The sequence below is a fragment of the Convolutriloba macropyga genome, chromosome 1 (genome assembly GCF_964194025.1).
Source record: "Convolutriloba macropyga chromosome 1, txConMacr16.3, whole genome shotgun sequence".
In the NCBI taxonomy this organism is placed as follows: domain Eukaryota; kingdom Metazoa; phylum Xenacoelomorpha; order Acoela; family Convolutidae; genus Convolutriloba; species Convolutriloba macropyga.
Window position 1 is genome coordinate 34,335,050 of NC_134468.1, and position 17,807 is coordinate 34,352,856.

Consider the following 17,807-nt stretch of genomic DNA (forward strand, 5'->3'; position numbering starts at 1 on the left):
AGCCACCGCTTTCACAAATAGCGAGCTTCTTTAAGTCTCGTAGTGGTTTTCACGATCAATAAGATGCGGGTTATATTCCAAAGCCACCTTTATTTTAAGATCCGTATATCTTTTATTACATTTTAACGTCAATTTCAAGTTAAATTGGAGCAGTGAGTTCGAAGCCATTTGAACAAAGAAGTAAGCAGACGAATGAACAGTTTCGAAGCGCAAAGTTTGCTAAAAACAGCTTGAAATGTGACATGAGAATTTTTTTGCTTGAACAAACTTTCGGACGTGATTCATATTTTTTCCACGTGCAGCATATTGAAAAAGTTTAAAAAAGTGAGTTGGAAAGTATTAGTGGACGAGAGTAATGTTTTTGAATAGCATGTATGCTCGGTTTTTAGTTTTTCTTCATTTTGAGGTCTGATCACTAATGTTGAATCATGAGACGACATTTTCTCCCCTTAAAATCGGATAATAAAACTTTTTAGGCAGTTTTATTCGAAAGCAGTTTTTGGTTTTCAAAGTTTTGGCGCTGTCTTTTAGTATGATTCCCGCAAAATGTGGATATCTGTTTTTTGTTTTTTTTTTGGAAATTATTATAACATCTCATTGATGGCAGGTATCAATCTAAACAAAAAGCAATAAAAACTTTGGAAACGTTAACTGATAACTTGATGTTTTTTGCTGCTTCGACTTGATGTTATATAATTTTGCCTTTTTGACCTTTACCTATTTTTGTTTTTTTAATCACTAAGTCTTTTTGACACAAGGACTTATGTGCTATCTATGAGGCCGTCAAAGTGTTTTTCTGAGACTATTATATAATGTTTTCACGATCTTTAAAAGTTTATCTCTAAAATTATAAATTAATTTGATAATTTCGCCTGTTTGTCATTTTTGTTTTTGTATTTGTTATTAGTCTCATCAATGACTGTTCCCAACCAATTACTCCATTGGAACCAAGCAAAAAAGTTTAGTGGACTCTGCAATTTTCATCAAAAATGTCACTCTAATTCAGGTTTTGGAAAAAGAAAGTGTTGACTTTTGAGTTTTGTTCGTCTATATTAAGAGGTCTCACCACATTCCTAATTGATTTTAATTTCTTTTTCGGATAAAAATGAAATGCTTTAATTGATTAATTTTTGTTCATTTTGCTGATACAAAAAATTATCAGACTTCTATTCACCTCGCTTGTGCATATATCCGATCGATATATTCATCGTTGAGAAATAATAGTGGCATCATTAAAAAGCTCGTCTAGCGTAGAATTCGAAATAAGAAAGATTTTCTCATTTTCGTATTTTTCGCGGAGTTAAAAATACATTTAGCGATTCGATTTGAAACAATTTAGTGTTGCCAATACACGAATTGCAATAAAAACGACTAGTTTTGTTCTCAGAGCGAAACTTACTATCAAAAAAATTAATTTCAATTTTCTGTTTTTTTGAAAAACTTTTTATATTTTGTTTTGTTTTTAGTCGGTTAAGGAATAACCACTCTCCATATCGAAGTTTCATTAAAAACAAACGTAATTTACTTTGACAATAAATTACGTTTGTATTTAATGAAACTTCGATTTTGTTTTCAAGGAATCGCTGATCCTTTTGGCTATTCATTGAGAGTCTTTTTGGCTATCAATTTGATATTCATTTTTGAGACTTTACTGATTTTGCGGAGTCCTATGACATAAACTCGTTGACTATAATTAAGATTCTTAATGAGCATTAGGTGAAATTATCTAATACTTCGAGTGGACGGCTAACGGCTGCTAAAGCTTTAAAAATCACTTTTCGAAATTTTTTTTGAACAATAACCCTCTATAAATTTATTTTCTTGAAGTGTAGACCAGACTCAGTAGTAAGAGGACCCCCAGCCTTTCTACTGTAGCCAAGAGTAATCTGATTAGTGGTTTTATCTGTTAACTATTTGTTTTTGATTTCAATGACACTCGTTTTCATATTTTTTTTAGTTTTTAGATATTTTTTGGTAGCTTTGGTTCCTTTTGAAATTTCACCACATTATCCTAATAATGATACTTCCCATCGGCTTAGAGAAAAAAAATTCAATGAATCATTGATAAAACTTTCAGAGAAAAGTTTATGGTTAAAATGGTTGCGACATTTACGCTTCTATTTGTTGTTGTTTTAATAGTTGTAAGACTTTTGGTGATGTCTTAATGATGACTCATAAATGAAAGACATCATCAACAATCTTAAACATTAAACAATCTTACGCTTATTTTCGTGAACTGTAGGTCAGTATCAATCATAACAAAAACCTGTTCTAATCTACTGCAACCAAAAGTTATCTGGATAGCGGCTTATCTTTTAACTATTGGTTTTATGGCTTCGATGCCACAATTTTTTTTAAAAATTTTAAAAATTTTTTTTGAAATTTTTTTTTAAAATTTGATTCCTTTGGAATTTTTATCACATTGTCCCAAAATCTGTAGTACCGATTGGCTTAGAAATGAAGTTCAATGGATCATAGATAAAGTTTTCAGAGAAAAACCTATGTCCTAAATGGCTTCTACACTTTTTTCTCTCATTTTTTACAGAGTTTTTTGTTTTTGCCTGTATTTGTTGTTGTTTTCATAACCATGAGAATTATTGGGATGTCTTATTGCAAGCCTGTGAATGACAAACATCTTTTCTTTCCCATCGAGGCAGAACTTAGCGTTTTTACTGACTTCCGTTGAAATCTGTTGAACTCAATGTTGTTGATATCACGGGTTTTCTTTGTTTTGGTTTATTTGTTCATCTTTGATGATTTTTTTAAATCATCCTGCTAAAAAAAAAATAGTCCTACTGCTTTTAGAGAAGGGTTTTTCAGAAAAGTTCTTTTTTCAACGTCTTCGACACTTCTTCCTTCACTGTTTTTGAATTTGCTGTTTTTGCCTGATTTTTTTGTTCCTCATGTAGCCGTAAAGTGCTGACCGGTCTCATAAACTTCTAAATTAGGATGGACTGAATCATTTTACTGAATGCAGTCAATTTATAGCGAATAGTCTATAAGGATGAATAGTCGGTTTGTGATTTTATTCGTTGTCAAAAATTTTTAAACTTTGTCATTTAGTTTTGTTCTTTTCGTCAATTTGTAGCGTATTCTGATCATTGAGAGGTCCCATCCAATTTCTTTTAATTCCATAATTAACGCTTCTGCTGATTTTATGTCGTAACTGATGTTTTGTTTGTTGGACAATTTGCGTTTTAATGAAAAAATTTGTGAGCTGTCACTATTTGTGTTTCTGTGTTTCCTCTTTTAGCAATTTCGAATAATAACATATCCAAATGATTATTCATTGAGGCTCAAATGAACATATCTAAGTCTTCACTATAATTTTAGTTGAATTAGTACAAATAACAATTGAAATAAGAAAAACGTATTATTCAGATAATAGCCAATGATTTTAATTACCTAAATAATTTGTGTTTTCGCATATTCCTTGTACTTTTTACTTATTCTTCACCTTTAGTCCTATTCTATGGCTAAGTCTGACTAAAGACAGGTTTTATTGGTTTCCTATTGACGTTTCATTAAAGTTATCTGTTTTTTTTGTTAAAAGTTGCTGGTTTTTCTGGAAGTCTGAGATTATTTGTTTTAAAAAAGGGGATTTGTTTTTGAGTTTCACATAATTAGTTCTTCTTTTTGTCGATTTGTTACCTTGTCTCATTAAATAGAAGTCTCATTTGCTTTATAATTAGACAAAAAAACTGTTTTTTGTGGCTAGGGTTTCGTCTGTTTGTAATTTGACGTTGTTACTAATTGCTTTTAATTTAAGATATTAAGTTTTTGCCGTGAAAAAGGTTTTGTTTTTGTTTTCTTTGTTAATTGTCTTTTTTTCGTCGTCTTGATAATGGTAGATCTCGTGAGCGCTCTAATGAGGCATGGCGTTATGTAATTTGTTTTGTAGTTGGTGTTTGTAGCGATTTCTTTAAACTCAAACGTCTGTTTTTGATTATCTCTTCATTTGGTTGACAATTAAGTCAAAAATGAAGATGAGCTCGGGTCGGAACATGATGTGCAAACGCACATTAACGAGCCTCCTTGTTTCCATTTCACGTCAAATCTCGTTCCTAGAAAACTTCTTATATAACTTTTCAATCAAAGATACGGGGTAATTACTTGCTATAATGGACTCTCTCACAAATGGAATGCTTTTTTAATCAATGATCACTTGCCACACAAAGATAGGGAAGCCATGCATTACCTTTTATCACACCAAATGAGAGGAGAGATTGATCAAAGTTTACGTTTAATTACCGATAGTAGAGGAGATCCAGGACTGCTATTTATTTGGGCATTTGATCGAGGACTAGCCGTTCATTTTCTGGGCATTTTTTTCAACCAAGATTACACCAAACTATTAATTTAAATTGGATGTTCTTTAAAAAAAACCTGGGAAGTTCATTGAAAAAGGAAGACGATTTCTATTTTTAACAATTAGTCCTTTCGTAGATCATCAATTTAGGAGGTGTGAGAATTTGCACCGGAGGAGACAACTATCCCGGGTCGAGGTTTGGCGGTGAAATTTCGTAAGAAATGCGGTGAAATTCGGTGAAAAAAATTTTTTTCACCGCGTATTTCTTACATCTTTTTGCGATCATTGCGGTGAATCGCGCTGAATTATTTATTTTCACCGCGTTCTCAGTTTTCTCACAAAAAAAGAATCGTCCTCAGTACTTCGTTTCTATTTCTTGTGATTTTAAACCAGATTGAGAAAACGTTGGAAAGCAAATGCAGTGAATTTTTGTAAGAAATGCGGTGAACTTATCGGTGAATTTTCGTAAGAAATGCAGTGAAATGTGGTGAAATATTTTTTTCACCGCATTCACGGCTTTAACCGCATTTCTTACATTAATTTACCAGAAAAGTAGATGCGGTGAATTTTTGTAAGAAATGCGGCGAATTTTTGTAAGAAAAGCGATGAAATGAGCTGAAATATTTATTTTCGCCACATTCACCGCAGTCACCGCATTTCTTACAAAAATTCAACGCATTCAACGCATTTCTTACAAAAATTTACCCAAAAACCTTGAACCGGGATTGGAATAAATTAATTTCAAACAATTACAAGTTATTATCAAACATCACAAAACGGTTAATTGTATCAATTTTTCTCAAATTTGCAAGGCTGGTGAAATTGTACAGCTCAGAATTCGTTAGAAGAACATTTTTGTTTCTAAAACGAACATTGACATAGTTTAATCTGTTTTTTAACAATTTTTTGTTATAATAATTACTTACCAAACAGACAAGTTTGGTGGTTCTAAAACAGACAAAAACATAATTAAAAATGACATTCCGTATTTTTTGAGCACTCTAGTGCCTTTTAGCTTAGTTCTCTCTCAAGAAACTACATAAAATCTATATGGCAGCAAAAAAAAAGCTGGATGAACTTACAACACTTTTCTTTTCTGTTTGAGAACAGAAAATAAAAAGTTGACCTCACTTAAATTTGCAAATAAAGTTTTTTGGTACTTAAATTGACGTTTTATTGAATAAAGAAACTAGTTGACTCACAGAAGTGAAATAATTTCAAAACAACAAAAAAACGGATACAGAGATTATGAATTACAAACAAAAGCTGTTTGAATTATATAGGTTTAAATCTCATAGTTCGTATCTATTACTCTTCCATTTTCATAGTAGTTACGACTGCTAAGACCAGAAAGCACTAAAAATGTAAAGCGCTCGTAAAATGAGGGGTCGTTTTCATATTTGGCTGGAAAAGAAGCCGAATGCCATTCAAGCTTGCATTGAGAAAACTAGGCAAAACTTGGAAGTTAAAAAAAATAAAAACTCAGGCAATCAAAAGTTAACAAAATTTTCCACCAATAACTAGCTAAAAAATTGTCTAAAGAAAAGGCAATTTTTCAGAATGCAAATTCTAACTATTACAAGAGAATTATTTTGCATAAAACGTCTAACATTGTTAACAAATTACAAGGTCTTGAACAAAATTACAAGCAATTAAATCGTTTTGATTCACTTTAGATAAGAAAAACTTCATGCCGTGTAAAATTTGGCAACCTCATTTCGAAATTTCAGTAAGAAAAAGAACTCCGAAGTTGATTACTTTCATTTTTAGTTCTTCTGGTTTTCGTAATACAAATATATACAGATATTGATGATTGGTTTGAAGGAGCTAAGTTTGAAAAAGCCAGGATATCAAACTAATTCAAAAATGTTTCTTAATCTTTTGCATTACTAACGCGTGTTATTCTTTTAAGTAACTCAAAGCTGATGCAATTTCCTTTCGAAAACGGTTACTGAATTTGAGAGAATTTCTGGAGCAGGACTAAAAATTCAGCGTTTTGGTGAGAAAATCTTACATAATGTTTTACTATCTAAGCATATGTGCTCTGTAACTGCATGAAGCACTACGGCATTTAATAGACTATTCCTTTTTCCAGAGGTCAGATGTCTGAATAATGAATTTAATTTTCTAGGCCTGAATTTTTGACAAAAATGCTGTCGGAATCTAATTTTCGTAAATAATTTGTTGCCGGATTCATAATAATCTCAACTGACAGAATCCTGAGTGCAAATTCACGTCGACTGGGAGGGACTGAGCTCTGCGAATCAGATTATCAGTTGCACAAAGAAATTTTTTTTGACAAGAAGTAATCGGCGGTTGAAACTAACTGAAAGCCGCATTTTTTCATTTGATGTGCTTCTTACATCAAAACTCATGACCAAATACTCAGAAAACTTGTCTCCCAAATCTTGTTAGGACACTCTGTTGACATTAAATGTCATCAAAATTGTCCTAAATCAGTTTCCTCAAAGCTACATTGTAGGTTTTCTGCCTAAAATGTTGTTCTCTTAAACCCACAAAAAAATCTGAAAGTTAGGTAACAGAATTCATAAACGTTTTTCCTTTATTGCACAGTTGAGAAAAAAAATTATTGAATATGAAACAGCAGCTGCTTTTGTTAATGCTGAGCTTAATAAAATAACAATCACTCAGGATCATATTGAAGAGTAGACTTAGAATGGCATGACAATATATTTAGTACGTGATTACTATTCCTCAAACTCAAACTCAAACAACCTGACACTCGTCAAACAGAATTGCATATGTATGGCTGGAACTGTTAATGCGAATCAAATTGGTTTGTGAATCAGATTGTTTTTGATGCAGGTTATTTGACGAAATTTCTAAATGGTTCACAAACATGAAATTTTAGGACAAAAAATTTACACTAAAAAGTGACGTCATCAAAAATTGTTTGAATTTTTTCTATTTCCCTATCGACAAACAATCAAAAATTCATTTTTGACATGTCAAAGCACGCGACTGTCAGCATAAAAGAAGCTTGAAAAGCAACCAAAATTCAGTTGAAGCTCTTTAATTTTATCCTATCAAATTGACATAGAGTGCGCATTCAAGCACAATTGTTAGTCGTAAGTTGTTTGTTGCAGTGGCTTGTTACCGTTCGTAAATCATCTTAGGGACTGTACAGGTTAACTTAGCTGTGACTTGAAAACATAAGTAACGTTGATATTCTCAAAAACCTTATGTTGAGGAAAAAAGTTCCTAGATATGAGAAGCTTTGTTCACAGCACGGAGTCAATTGGCCTTTCTGGCTTTAACGAAGCTTTTTCTAGTTTCAATTTTGTTGTTATTGAAAACAATTGAAGACCTGAGGTAAGTTATAACTGCGAAAATTTGGAAATCGCATAGGGAAAATTATTAGGGTTCCCGCACTTATGGTACCTGATTAGTCAAGTCATCTCTTGTTCTGATCAACATATTAGTCTTTTACCAAGGAATTGAACCCGAGTTGATTTGATTTATGTTTTCTGTTTTTAGTATCGTGTAATGCAATCTTAATCTAAAGAGTTCTCGTTCAAAAATGATTTAAAATGAAACCAAACTTGAAAACAAAACACGGCGTAAACCAGTTTTCGTCACTGAGTGAAAAAATAGAACAAAGTGCCGGACTGTTTTTGGTCAAGAGGAAAAAAGTATGTAGCAAATTTGACTAATTTCTCTACTCGACCAATTGACTAAATTCTCAACGTGTGTGCATCTTTGTAAATAGTTACCTTGGGTGCGTTCAAAAGTTCATAGTTCCTATTTAAAACAACATATATTCCTTAACCTAATTGATTTGATAATTTGATTCTATGGATCAAATAATATCAGAAAATGCGTTCTTGATCTATAAATTTTTTGGATATTATTTAATTCAAATCTTTCAAAATCAAGTAATGACATAGGCTAGATACACAAATCATTACTTTACCAACAGCGCCAAAATGATTCAACATTTTCTCTTTAAAAAATGAAAAATGTAGTCTTGATCGGGCAAAGTGATTTTGATAAGCCCGGAGTTACAAAATAAGAAAAAACACCTCTAAATTTGAATACAATACCTCTTGAGGAGTGAGGAAGGCAATTGAATTGCCCACTGACCACGGCTGGCATGAGTAATGAGTTTGGTTTGCCCACTCTACTACATAGCCCAGCACTCCCTCCCCGTACTCCTCAAACAGCCACTTGAGACAGTGGCCTCTCTGGCTGATCCGGCTTAGAATCGCTCATTGTTCTAAAATGTCACAACAAACTGTAATGAAAGCCTTGACTCAAAATGGCAAATTGGTGGCTTTCCGTTTGGATGCTCTTATGTTAATTATAGTTATTTTTTAATGTCTTATAGTTAACGCGATAGAAATTATTTAATTGGGAATCACAGCTGTCGATGATTTTACAATGGCTTTTTACAGTTAGTTTTGAATAGAATTTAGCAGCTTATAGCGTTTCATATTAGTGTTAGATAGCCAATAATTTAAACGAAAAATTAATCTATATACTAGTCATTATGATCAGTTGAGTGTAACTTTAAACATCAGTTTACCCCCGATACTAATGCTATCAACAGCGCGTATAGTTGCAACAAAAGAGACGAATTTTGTATCATTCTAAGCAGACTAAAGACTTACTTGGATTTGCTGGTCTAATTCCTGTGGCCCATGCTCCTTTGACTTCTGGAGCAAAGTCATTGGCGGGACATTTGCTCCTTTCTAAACATAATGCAACTGCGAAAAAAGATATCAAACATGCCTATAAAAAGTTTTTTAATCCAAAGTTTTTTTTGGCAACTGATGCTTTTTATGCTTATGGAATCCGAAATATCGAAGTTCGATACGATTTGGAAACCACGAGACCAGAAAAATGTAATATAAAATATACCGTACTTGATTGATTCGATTATACTGACGCGACCTAGGATCATGTGTATGATATTCAGTGGATTTTACTCCATCTTCTCACAAGAGACATTTTAAACTGTGAAACATCATTTCTGTTCAAACATTTTTGGCAGGAAATTTTTTTATTAAATAGTGACAGACACGTAACAAGAAACATATTAACAGCCGCTCGAGTGGAATTTCTAGAGAAAACTCATTGGTTGTTTCTTACTTGTGTGCGAAGAAATAGAAATTTTCATTCCTATTTATGCACTTTTATCAGACTAATACGGATTATTTACAAAAAATTGTCTGCTAATAATTAGAAAGAATATTACAATGCAAGAAAGGAACAACAAAAAACTTTGCTATAACAAAACTCAAACTGCTACAATTTTCTCTAGCCAACTATATGTAGAACAAGTGGAGTTTTTGGTTGATCTATGTCAATCTTGTTTAAAGCACCAATTACATTAGGATGTATTCTCTCAACCCTATACCGTACAAGAAGCACAAACATATTAATCTTAATAGAAATGGTGGCATGCAATTATCGCAGGCAGGGGCGTGCAGCACATTGTGAAGACGTACAACGTCTGTCAACGAACGCATAAAACCCCTTACGTATGCATTCATTCAAGTTTTGATTGCTCTCCATTCAAACTTTTTATCAATTAGGTGTACTTTTCACTGAGCAAAAATAGCATGTAATATGGTACGAATGAAGATTAAATTCTACAAAAAATTATTTTAACTGCTATAGGTGTTTCAGTTTTTTATTTCTCGGCAATATTGTTTCCAATCGGATTGTGTTTTGATTGAGAGACAATTCAAAGAATTGCGCTCAGAGATGTAAAATATCTTAAGTTATTTGTGACTATTCAATTTAAACGTTTTACAGGGTTGCATTTCACTATAACATCTCCTATTACTTGCACAGATACAAATTCTTTGCAAATTCAGTTGTTCAGCAAACGCTTCAGTTCTTTGCTTAACTCCTTTATCTTGGGTCCTTGTGTTCTCCATTGCACGAGGGTTCTGCTGTTGCTGTTGTGAAACGAGGAAAAAAAGAGATGCAGTTATAACACTCAAATGGGTTTTTTCCTCCTCCTCATCCTTCTCGTGCTCCATCTTCTTCTTCTACCTCTTCTTTTTCTTCTTCTCCTTCTACTTCTTCTGCTTCTTCTTCGTCATCTTCTTCTCCTCTTTCTACTTTTTCTTCTTCTTCTTCTTTTTCTCCTTCTTCTTCTTTTTCTTCATCTTCTTCTCCTCCTTCTACTTCTTCTTCTCCTCCTCCTTATACTTCTTCTTCTTCTTCTTCTTCTTCTTCTCTTTCTATATATGATTTCCCTGTATGTGGACCAGATGTCCAAAAAAAGTTGTCAGTTTCGTACATACTAATTTTTTAAAATCATATTCAACATACTCTTCAAGTTCGATCAATGAAAGAATTGAAACTCAGGCAATCAAAAGTTAACAAAATTTTTCACCAATAACTAGCTAAAAAATTGTCTAAAGAAAAGGCAATTTTTCAGAATCCAAATCTAACTATTACAAGTGAATTATTTTGCATAAAACGTCTAACAATGTTAACAAATTACAAGGTCTTGAACAAAATTACAAGCAATTAAATCGTTTTGATTCACTTTAGATAAGAAAAACTTCATGCCGTGTAAAATTTGGCAACCTCATTTCGAAATTTCAGTAAGAAAAAGAACTCCGAAGTTGATTACTTTCATTTTTAGTTCTTCTGGTTTTCGTAATACAAATATATACAGATATTGATGATTGGTTTGAAGGAGCTAAGTTTGAAAAAGCCAGGATATCAAACTAATTCAAAAATGTTTCTTAATTTTTTGCATTACTAACGCGTGTTATTCTTTTAAGTAACTCAAAGCTGATGCAATTTCCTTTCAAAAACGGTTACTGAATTTGAGAGAATTTCTGGAGCAGGACTAAAAATTCAGCGTTTTGGTGAGAAAATCTTACATAATGTTTTACTATCTAAGCATATGTGCTCTGTAACTGCATGAAGCACTACGGCATTTAATAGATTATTCCTTTTTCCAGAGGTCAGATGTCTGAATAATGAATTTAATTTTCTAGGCCTGAATTTTTGACAAAAATGCTGTCGGAATCTAATTTTCGTAAATAATTTGTTGCCGGATTCGCAATAATCTCAACTGACAGAATCCTGAGTGCAAAATCACGTCGACTGGGAGGGACTGAGCTCTGCGAATCAGATTATCAGTTGCACAAAGAAATTTTTTTTGACAAGAAGTAATCGGCGGTTGAAACTAACTGAAAGCCGCATTTTTTCATTTGATGTGCTTCTTACATCAAAACTCATGACCAAATGCTCAGAAAACTTGTCTCCCAAATCTTGTTAGGACACTCTGTTGACATTAAATGTCATCAAAATTGTCCTAAATCAGTTTCCTCAAAGCTACATTGTAGGTTTTCTGCCTAAAATGTTGATCTCTTAAACCCACAAAAAAATCTGAAAGTTAGGTAACAGAATTCATAAACGTTTTTCCTTTATTGCACAGTTGAGAAAAAAATTTATTGAATATGAAACAGCAGCTGCTTTTGTTAATGCTGAGCTTAATAAAAAAACAATCACTCAGGATCATATTGAAGAGTAGACTTAGAATGGCATGACAATATATTTAGTACGTGATTACTATTCCTCAAACTCAAACTCAAACAACCTGACACTCGTCAAACAGAATTGCATATGTATGGCTGGAACTGTTAATGCGAATCAAATTGGTTTGTGAATCAGATTGTTTTTGATGCAGGTTATTTGACGAAATTTCTAAATGGTTCACAAACATGAAATTTTAGGACAATAAATTTACACTAAAAAGTGACGTCATCAAAAATTGTTTGAATTTTTTCTATTTCCCTATCGACAAACAATCAAAAATTCGTTTTTGACATGTAAAAGCACGTGACTGTCAGCATAAAAGAAGCTTGAAAAGCAACCAAAATTCAGTTGAAGCTCTTTAATTTTATCCTATCAAATTGACATAGAGTGCGCATTGAAGCACAATTGTTAGTCGTAAGTTGTTTGTTGCAGTGGCTTGTTACTGTTCGTAAATCATCTTAGGGACTTTACAGGTTAACTTAGCTGTGACTTGAAAACATAAGTAACGTTGATATTCTCAAAAACCTTATGTTGAGGAAAAAAGTTCCTAGATATGAGAAGCTTTGTTCACAGCACGGAGTCAATTGGTCTTTCTGGCTTTAACGAAGCTTTTTCTAGTTTCAATTTTGTTGTTATTGAAAACAATTGAAGACCTGAGGTAAGTTATAACTGCGAAAATTTGGAAATCACATAGGGAAAATTATTAGGGTTCCCGCACTTATGGTACCTGATTAGTCAAGTCATCTCTTGTTCTGATCAACATATTAGTCTTTACCAAGGAATTGAACCGGAGTTGATTTGATTTATGTTTTCTGTTTTTAGTATCGTGTAATGCAATCTTAATCTAAAGAGTTCTCGTTCAAAAATGATTTAAAATGAAACCAAACTTGAAAACAAAACACGGCGTAAACCAGTTTTCCGTCACTGAGTGAAAAAATAGAACAAAATGCCGGACTGTTTTTGGTCAAGAGGAAAAAAGTATGTAGCAAATTTGACTAATTTCTCTACTCGACCAATTGACTAACTTCTCAACGTGTGTGCATCTTTGTAAATAGTTACCTTGGGTGCGTTCAAAAGTTCATAGTTCCTATTTAAAACAACATATATTCCTTAACCTAATTGATTTGATAATTTGATTCTATGGATCAAATAATATCAGAAAATGCGTTCTTGATCTATAAATTTTTTGGATATTATTTAATTCAATTCTTTCAAAATCAAGTAATGACATAGGCTAGATACACAAATCATTACTTTACCAACAGCGCCAAAATGATTCAACATTTTCTCTTTAAAAAATGAAAAATGTAGTCTTGATCGGGCAAAGTGATTTTGATAAGCCCGGAGTTACAAAATAAGAAAAAACACCTCTAAATTTGAATACAATACCTCTTGAGGAGTGAGGAAGGCAATTGAATTGCCCACTGACCACGGCTGGCATGAGTAATGAGTTTGGTTTGCCCACTCCACTACATAGCCCAGCACTCCCTCCCCGTACTCCTCAAACAGCCACTTGAGACAGTGTCCTCTCTGGCTGATCCGGCTTAGAATCGCTCCTGGTTCTAAAATGTCACTACAAATTGTAACCAAAGCCTTGACTCAAAATGGAAGTTTGGTGGCTTTCCGTTTGGATGCTGATATGTTAATTATAGTTATTTTTTAATGTCTTATAATTAACGCGATAGAAAGTATTTAATTGGGAATCACAGCTGTCGATGATTTTCCAATGGCTTTTTACAGTTAGTTCTGAATAGAATTTAGCAGCTTATAGCGTTTCATATTAGTGTTAGATAGCCAATAATTTAAACAAAAAATTAATCTATATACTAGTCATTATGATCAGTTGAGTGTAACTTTAAACATCAGTTTACCCCCGATACTAATGCTATCAACAGCGCGTATAGTTGGAACAAAAGAGACGAATTTTCTATCATTCTAAGCAGACTAAAGACTTACTTGGATTTGCTGGTCTGATTCCTGTGGCCCATGCTCCTTTGACTTCTGGAGCAAAGTCATTGGCGGGACATTTGCTCCTTTCTAAACATAATGCAACTGCGAAAAAAGATATCAAACATGCCTATAAAAAGTTTTTTAATCCAAAGTTTTTTTTGGCAACTGACGCTTTTTATGCTTATGGAATCCGAAATATCGAAGTTCGATACGATTTGGAAACCACGAGACCAGAAAAATGTAATATAAAATATACCGTACTTGATTGATTCAATTATACTGACGCGACCTAGGATCATGTGTATGATATTCAGTGGATTTTACTCCATCTTCTCACAATAGACATTTTAAACTGTGAAACATCATTTCTGTTCAAACATTTTTGGCAGGAAATTTTTTTATTAAATAGTGACAGACACGTAACAAGAAACATATTAACAGCCGCTCGAGTGGAATTTCTAGAGAAAACTCATTGGTTGTTTCTTACTTGTGTGCGAAGAAATAGAAATTTTCATTCCTATTTATGCACTTTTATCAGACTAATACGGATTATTTACAAAAATTTGTCTGCTAATAATTAGAAAGAATATTACAATGCAAGAAAGGAACAACAAAAAACTTTGCTATAACAAAACTCAAACTGCTACAATTTTCTCTAGCCAACTATATGTAGAACAAGTGGAGTTTTTGGTTGATCTATGTCAATCTTGTTTAAAGCACCAATTACATTAGGATGTATTCTCTCAACCCTATACCGTACAAGAAGCACAAACATATTAATCTTAATAGAAATGGTGGCATGCAATTATCGCAGGCAGGGGCGTGCAGCACATTGTGAAGACGTACAACGTCTGTCAACGAACGCATAAAAACCGTTACGTATGCATTCATTCAAGTTTTGATTGCTCTCCATTCAAACTTTTTTTCAATTAGGTGTACTTTTCACTGAGCAAAAATAGCATGTAATATGGTACGAATGAAGATTAAATTCTACAAAATCATTTTAACTGCTATAAGTGTTTCAGTTTTTTATTTCTCGGCAATATTGTTTCCAATCGGATTGTGTTTTGATTCAGAGACAATTCAGAGAATTGCGCTCAGAGATGTAAAATATCTTAAGTTATTTGTGACTATTCAATTTAAACGTTTTACAGGGTTGCATTTCACTATAACATCTCCTATTACTTGCACAGATACAAATTCTTTGCAAATTCAGTTGTTCAGCAAACGCTTCAGTTCTTTGCTTAATTCCTTTATCTTGGGTCCTGGTGTTCTCCATTGCACGAGGGTTCTGCTGTTGTGAAACGAGGAAAAAAAGAGATGCAGTTATAACACTCAAATGGGTTTTTTCCTCCTCCTAATCCTTCTAGTGCTCCATCTTCTTCTTCTTCCTCTTCTTCTTCTCCTTCTACTTCTTCTGCTTCTTCTTCGTCATCTTCTTCTCATCTTTCTACTTTTTCTTCTTCTTCTTCTTCTTCTTTTTCTCCTTCTTCTTCTTCTTCATCTTCTTTATCTTCTTCTTCTTCTTCTAAATATGATTTCCCTGTAAGTGGACCAGATGTCCAAAAAAAGTTGTCAGGTTCGTACATACTAATTTTTATAAAATCATATTTAACATACTCTTCAAGTTCGATCAATGAAAGAATTGAAGTTAGAACTTGCAAAAATATCTTTTATCTTTTGCGTACTGCAACAAGCCTGAAATTGGAACTTCCTGTCTTCTCATCAAAACTCACTCCCGCTTTTAAAAACTTTTAAAAATAACTTACAAACATGGAACCTCGCCAACATTGAGGTACGAAAATTTACATCATTAACGAAAGGTAATTTAATAAGCGTTATCCTGCAATAAACCATTCCATTTGTTTTTTTTTTTTTCAAGTTTTACTACAATCTACACATTGAAAACAATGAAAGGCGCAACAAGTGAGATGTACCATTGGTGCAATTACATTAAGTTTTAATACTTCATTCATACTTGTTCTACATCTAATCTGGTTCTGTTGCTGAAATTGCTTACGCTTTATTTCGCATGCAAGCTTAATACGTTGAATGCTACATGCTGAAACAAAAGTTTTGCTTTAGCGTTCAAATAAACACTGATCAAGTCAAACACTTACATTTTTATAGACAAACAATGACTTCTGATTCCAATTATGGTATTCAAGAGACGAAAAACGATACATTTGACAAACTGTATAAAAGAGTTGAACAAATAGAAAACCGATTACTGTAATACGATAATCAAATATTTGAAAAATGAAATTACCGATCTAAAAAACAGTGTTGGACCAAGAATGGTATACAGGTAAAGAGTTGCTGATACCTTCCTATTTCCCTGTTGACCCTATTTCTCGATCTCTAGCTTATGAGGTGTGTGAGGCGTTTGCTTTCTATTTTAATTATAATTTAACAATAGAAAACATTAAAGCGTGCCATCCTTTACCAAATAAAAAAAGATTCGAATCACACAAATGTGAAATTTTCAAGTTTCTTTTGCATACAAGGACGAAAATTGGAATAGATGACGTCAACTTGCAGCTTTCGAAAACAACGGTAAGCGAATTTTTATCATTGAACGGCTCCCCTAATGCGACAAAGGCTTTCAGAGATCATGCGAGTTGAAAAATCTGACCATTACAAGAAAATTGTCAGGTAAAATTGTTTTTCATGAATGCTATTGGTTACTACTATTCGCAGCCGGTTCAAAACGTCAGAGCGGTTGAGGAGGTGGCACCTAAAGCGGTAGCGACAGTGTTGCAATCAGAACTTTTTTTGCACAAGAGAAAGACAATAACGCGAACTTGAATCAGGTCTTCATACTTGAATCAAAGTATCATGCATGAACCAACACAAGCGGGCAAAAGAAACTATGAAGTGCAAAATTCCGTCTCGACTATTGCGATGCCAAATAATCTTAAGAAACCGATATGAGCTGCAGTCAGCAAATCTCGACGAAACTTAGTGTCGTAGCAAAAAACTGACGAAATTGTCTGATTTGTGTTTTATATTTATGTGGAGGGAGTTGGGACCCTTCAATCAACCTATTGACATCTATGATGATAATGTCAAATCGTAACAAACAACAGAACAACCAGGTCTGAAGGTGCTGTTGCCTGTTATGTAGAAAATGGGAATCAATTTTGAGGTGGTTGACCTACAACAAAAAATAGGTTATATCAAAAGAGGTTCTGGTTAGAAAAATCAAGGCTAGAAAAATCAAAGGAAATTTTTTCTGTTTGTGCTGCATACCCCCAAGCAATCCTCACAATCTCTTCCTAAAAGAAACGGAAAATGTTTTTGTCAAAATCGGAAAAAAAGATATTGTGCTTTTTGGAGATTTCAATCTTGATATCCTCAGCATAAAAGATTCAACATGAAACTATTTTTCCTTGCTGCAACTTGCGGTATATAAAGTCGAAAACATTGGTGTCTTTAAGTTGCAATGAGAGCCAAAGCTAAGATGATATTTCAAAATTTTATAGAGAATTCAATTAAGTAAATACAAAAAATACAAACAAACATCTCTTCTTGACTCATCACCGAATCTCAGAAATATCATACTCTGATTTGAATGAATCTTTGGAAAAACTATCCGAGTGTATTGTTTCAATCGTTTTTGTCGCACCAAAGAAGTATCTAGTATAAAAGAAAAATTGGATAAATGAAACTGTTCAGATTCCAACGCGGAAAAGAAATCTCACCACTTTTTTATTTTAGCTTAAACGTTTCTGAAGTAGTACATAACACTTTTAGAATTTGAGAAAATAGATGAATTTTATTGGTTGTAAAACTAGCATGAAGATTCCAACGCGGAAAACAGAAGTAATGAAAAAACGATTTGACAGAACTCCAAATCAAGTGAACGAAGAAAAACTCACTGAAACGCGGATTTTTTAACAGACAAAAAATTAGAAAGATGAAGAGAAAGTACCATGACAGTCAATGAGCAAAGACAAAAGATCAAAAAAACGTTTCTACAGCACTTTATCAGTTCTCTGTCAAAAAATGCAACATC

At 33.1% G+C, this 17,807-nt stretch overlaps 1 protein-coding gene and 1 long non-coding RNA gene across 2 annotated transcripts in view; both read right to left on the bottom strand.

The window, feature by feature from the left end:
* Positions 1-4,966: 4,966 nt before the first annotated feature.
* On the bottom strand, positions 4,967-8,471 carry LOC142348391 (uncharacterized). The gene is made up of 3 exons (XR_012760725.1): positions 8,374-8,471; positions 5,236-5,257; positions 4,967-5,170 (listed from the first exon to the last, which is right to left on the bottom strand). It is a non-coding gene; the product is annotated as an uncharacterized LOC142348391 (long non-coding RNA).
* A 1,993-nt stretch (positions 8,472-10,464) lies between these two features.
* Positions 10,465-17,807, bottom strand: part of LOC142339303 (uncharacterized) — a 56,566-nt gene continuing 49,223 nt past the window's right edge. The window contains exons 8-10 of the mRNA XM_075389287.1: positions 13,796-13,876; positions 13,229-13,401; positions 10,465-10,524 (exon numbers count right to left, since the gene is read on the bottom strand). Of these exons, the coding sequence (XP_075245402.1) occupies positions 10,465-10,524; positions 13,229-13,401; positions 13,796-13,876 (314 nt within the window). The remainder of the gene's footprint in view (positions 10,525-13,228; positions 13,402-13,795; positions 13,877-17,807) is intronic.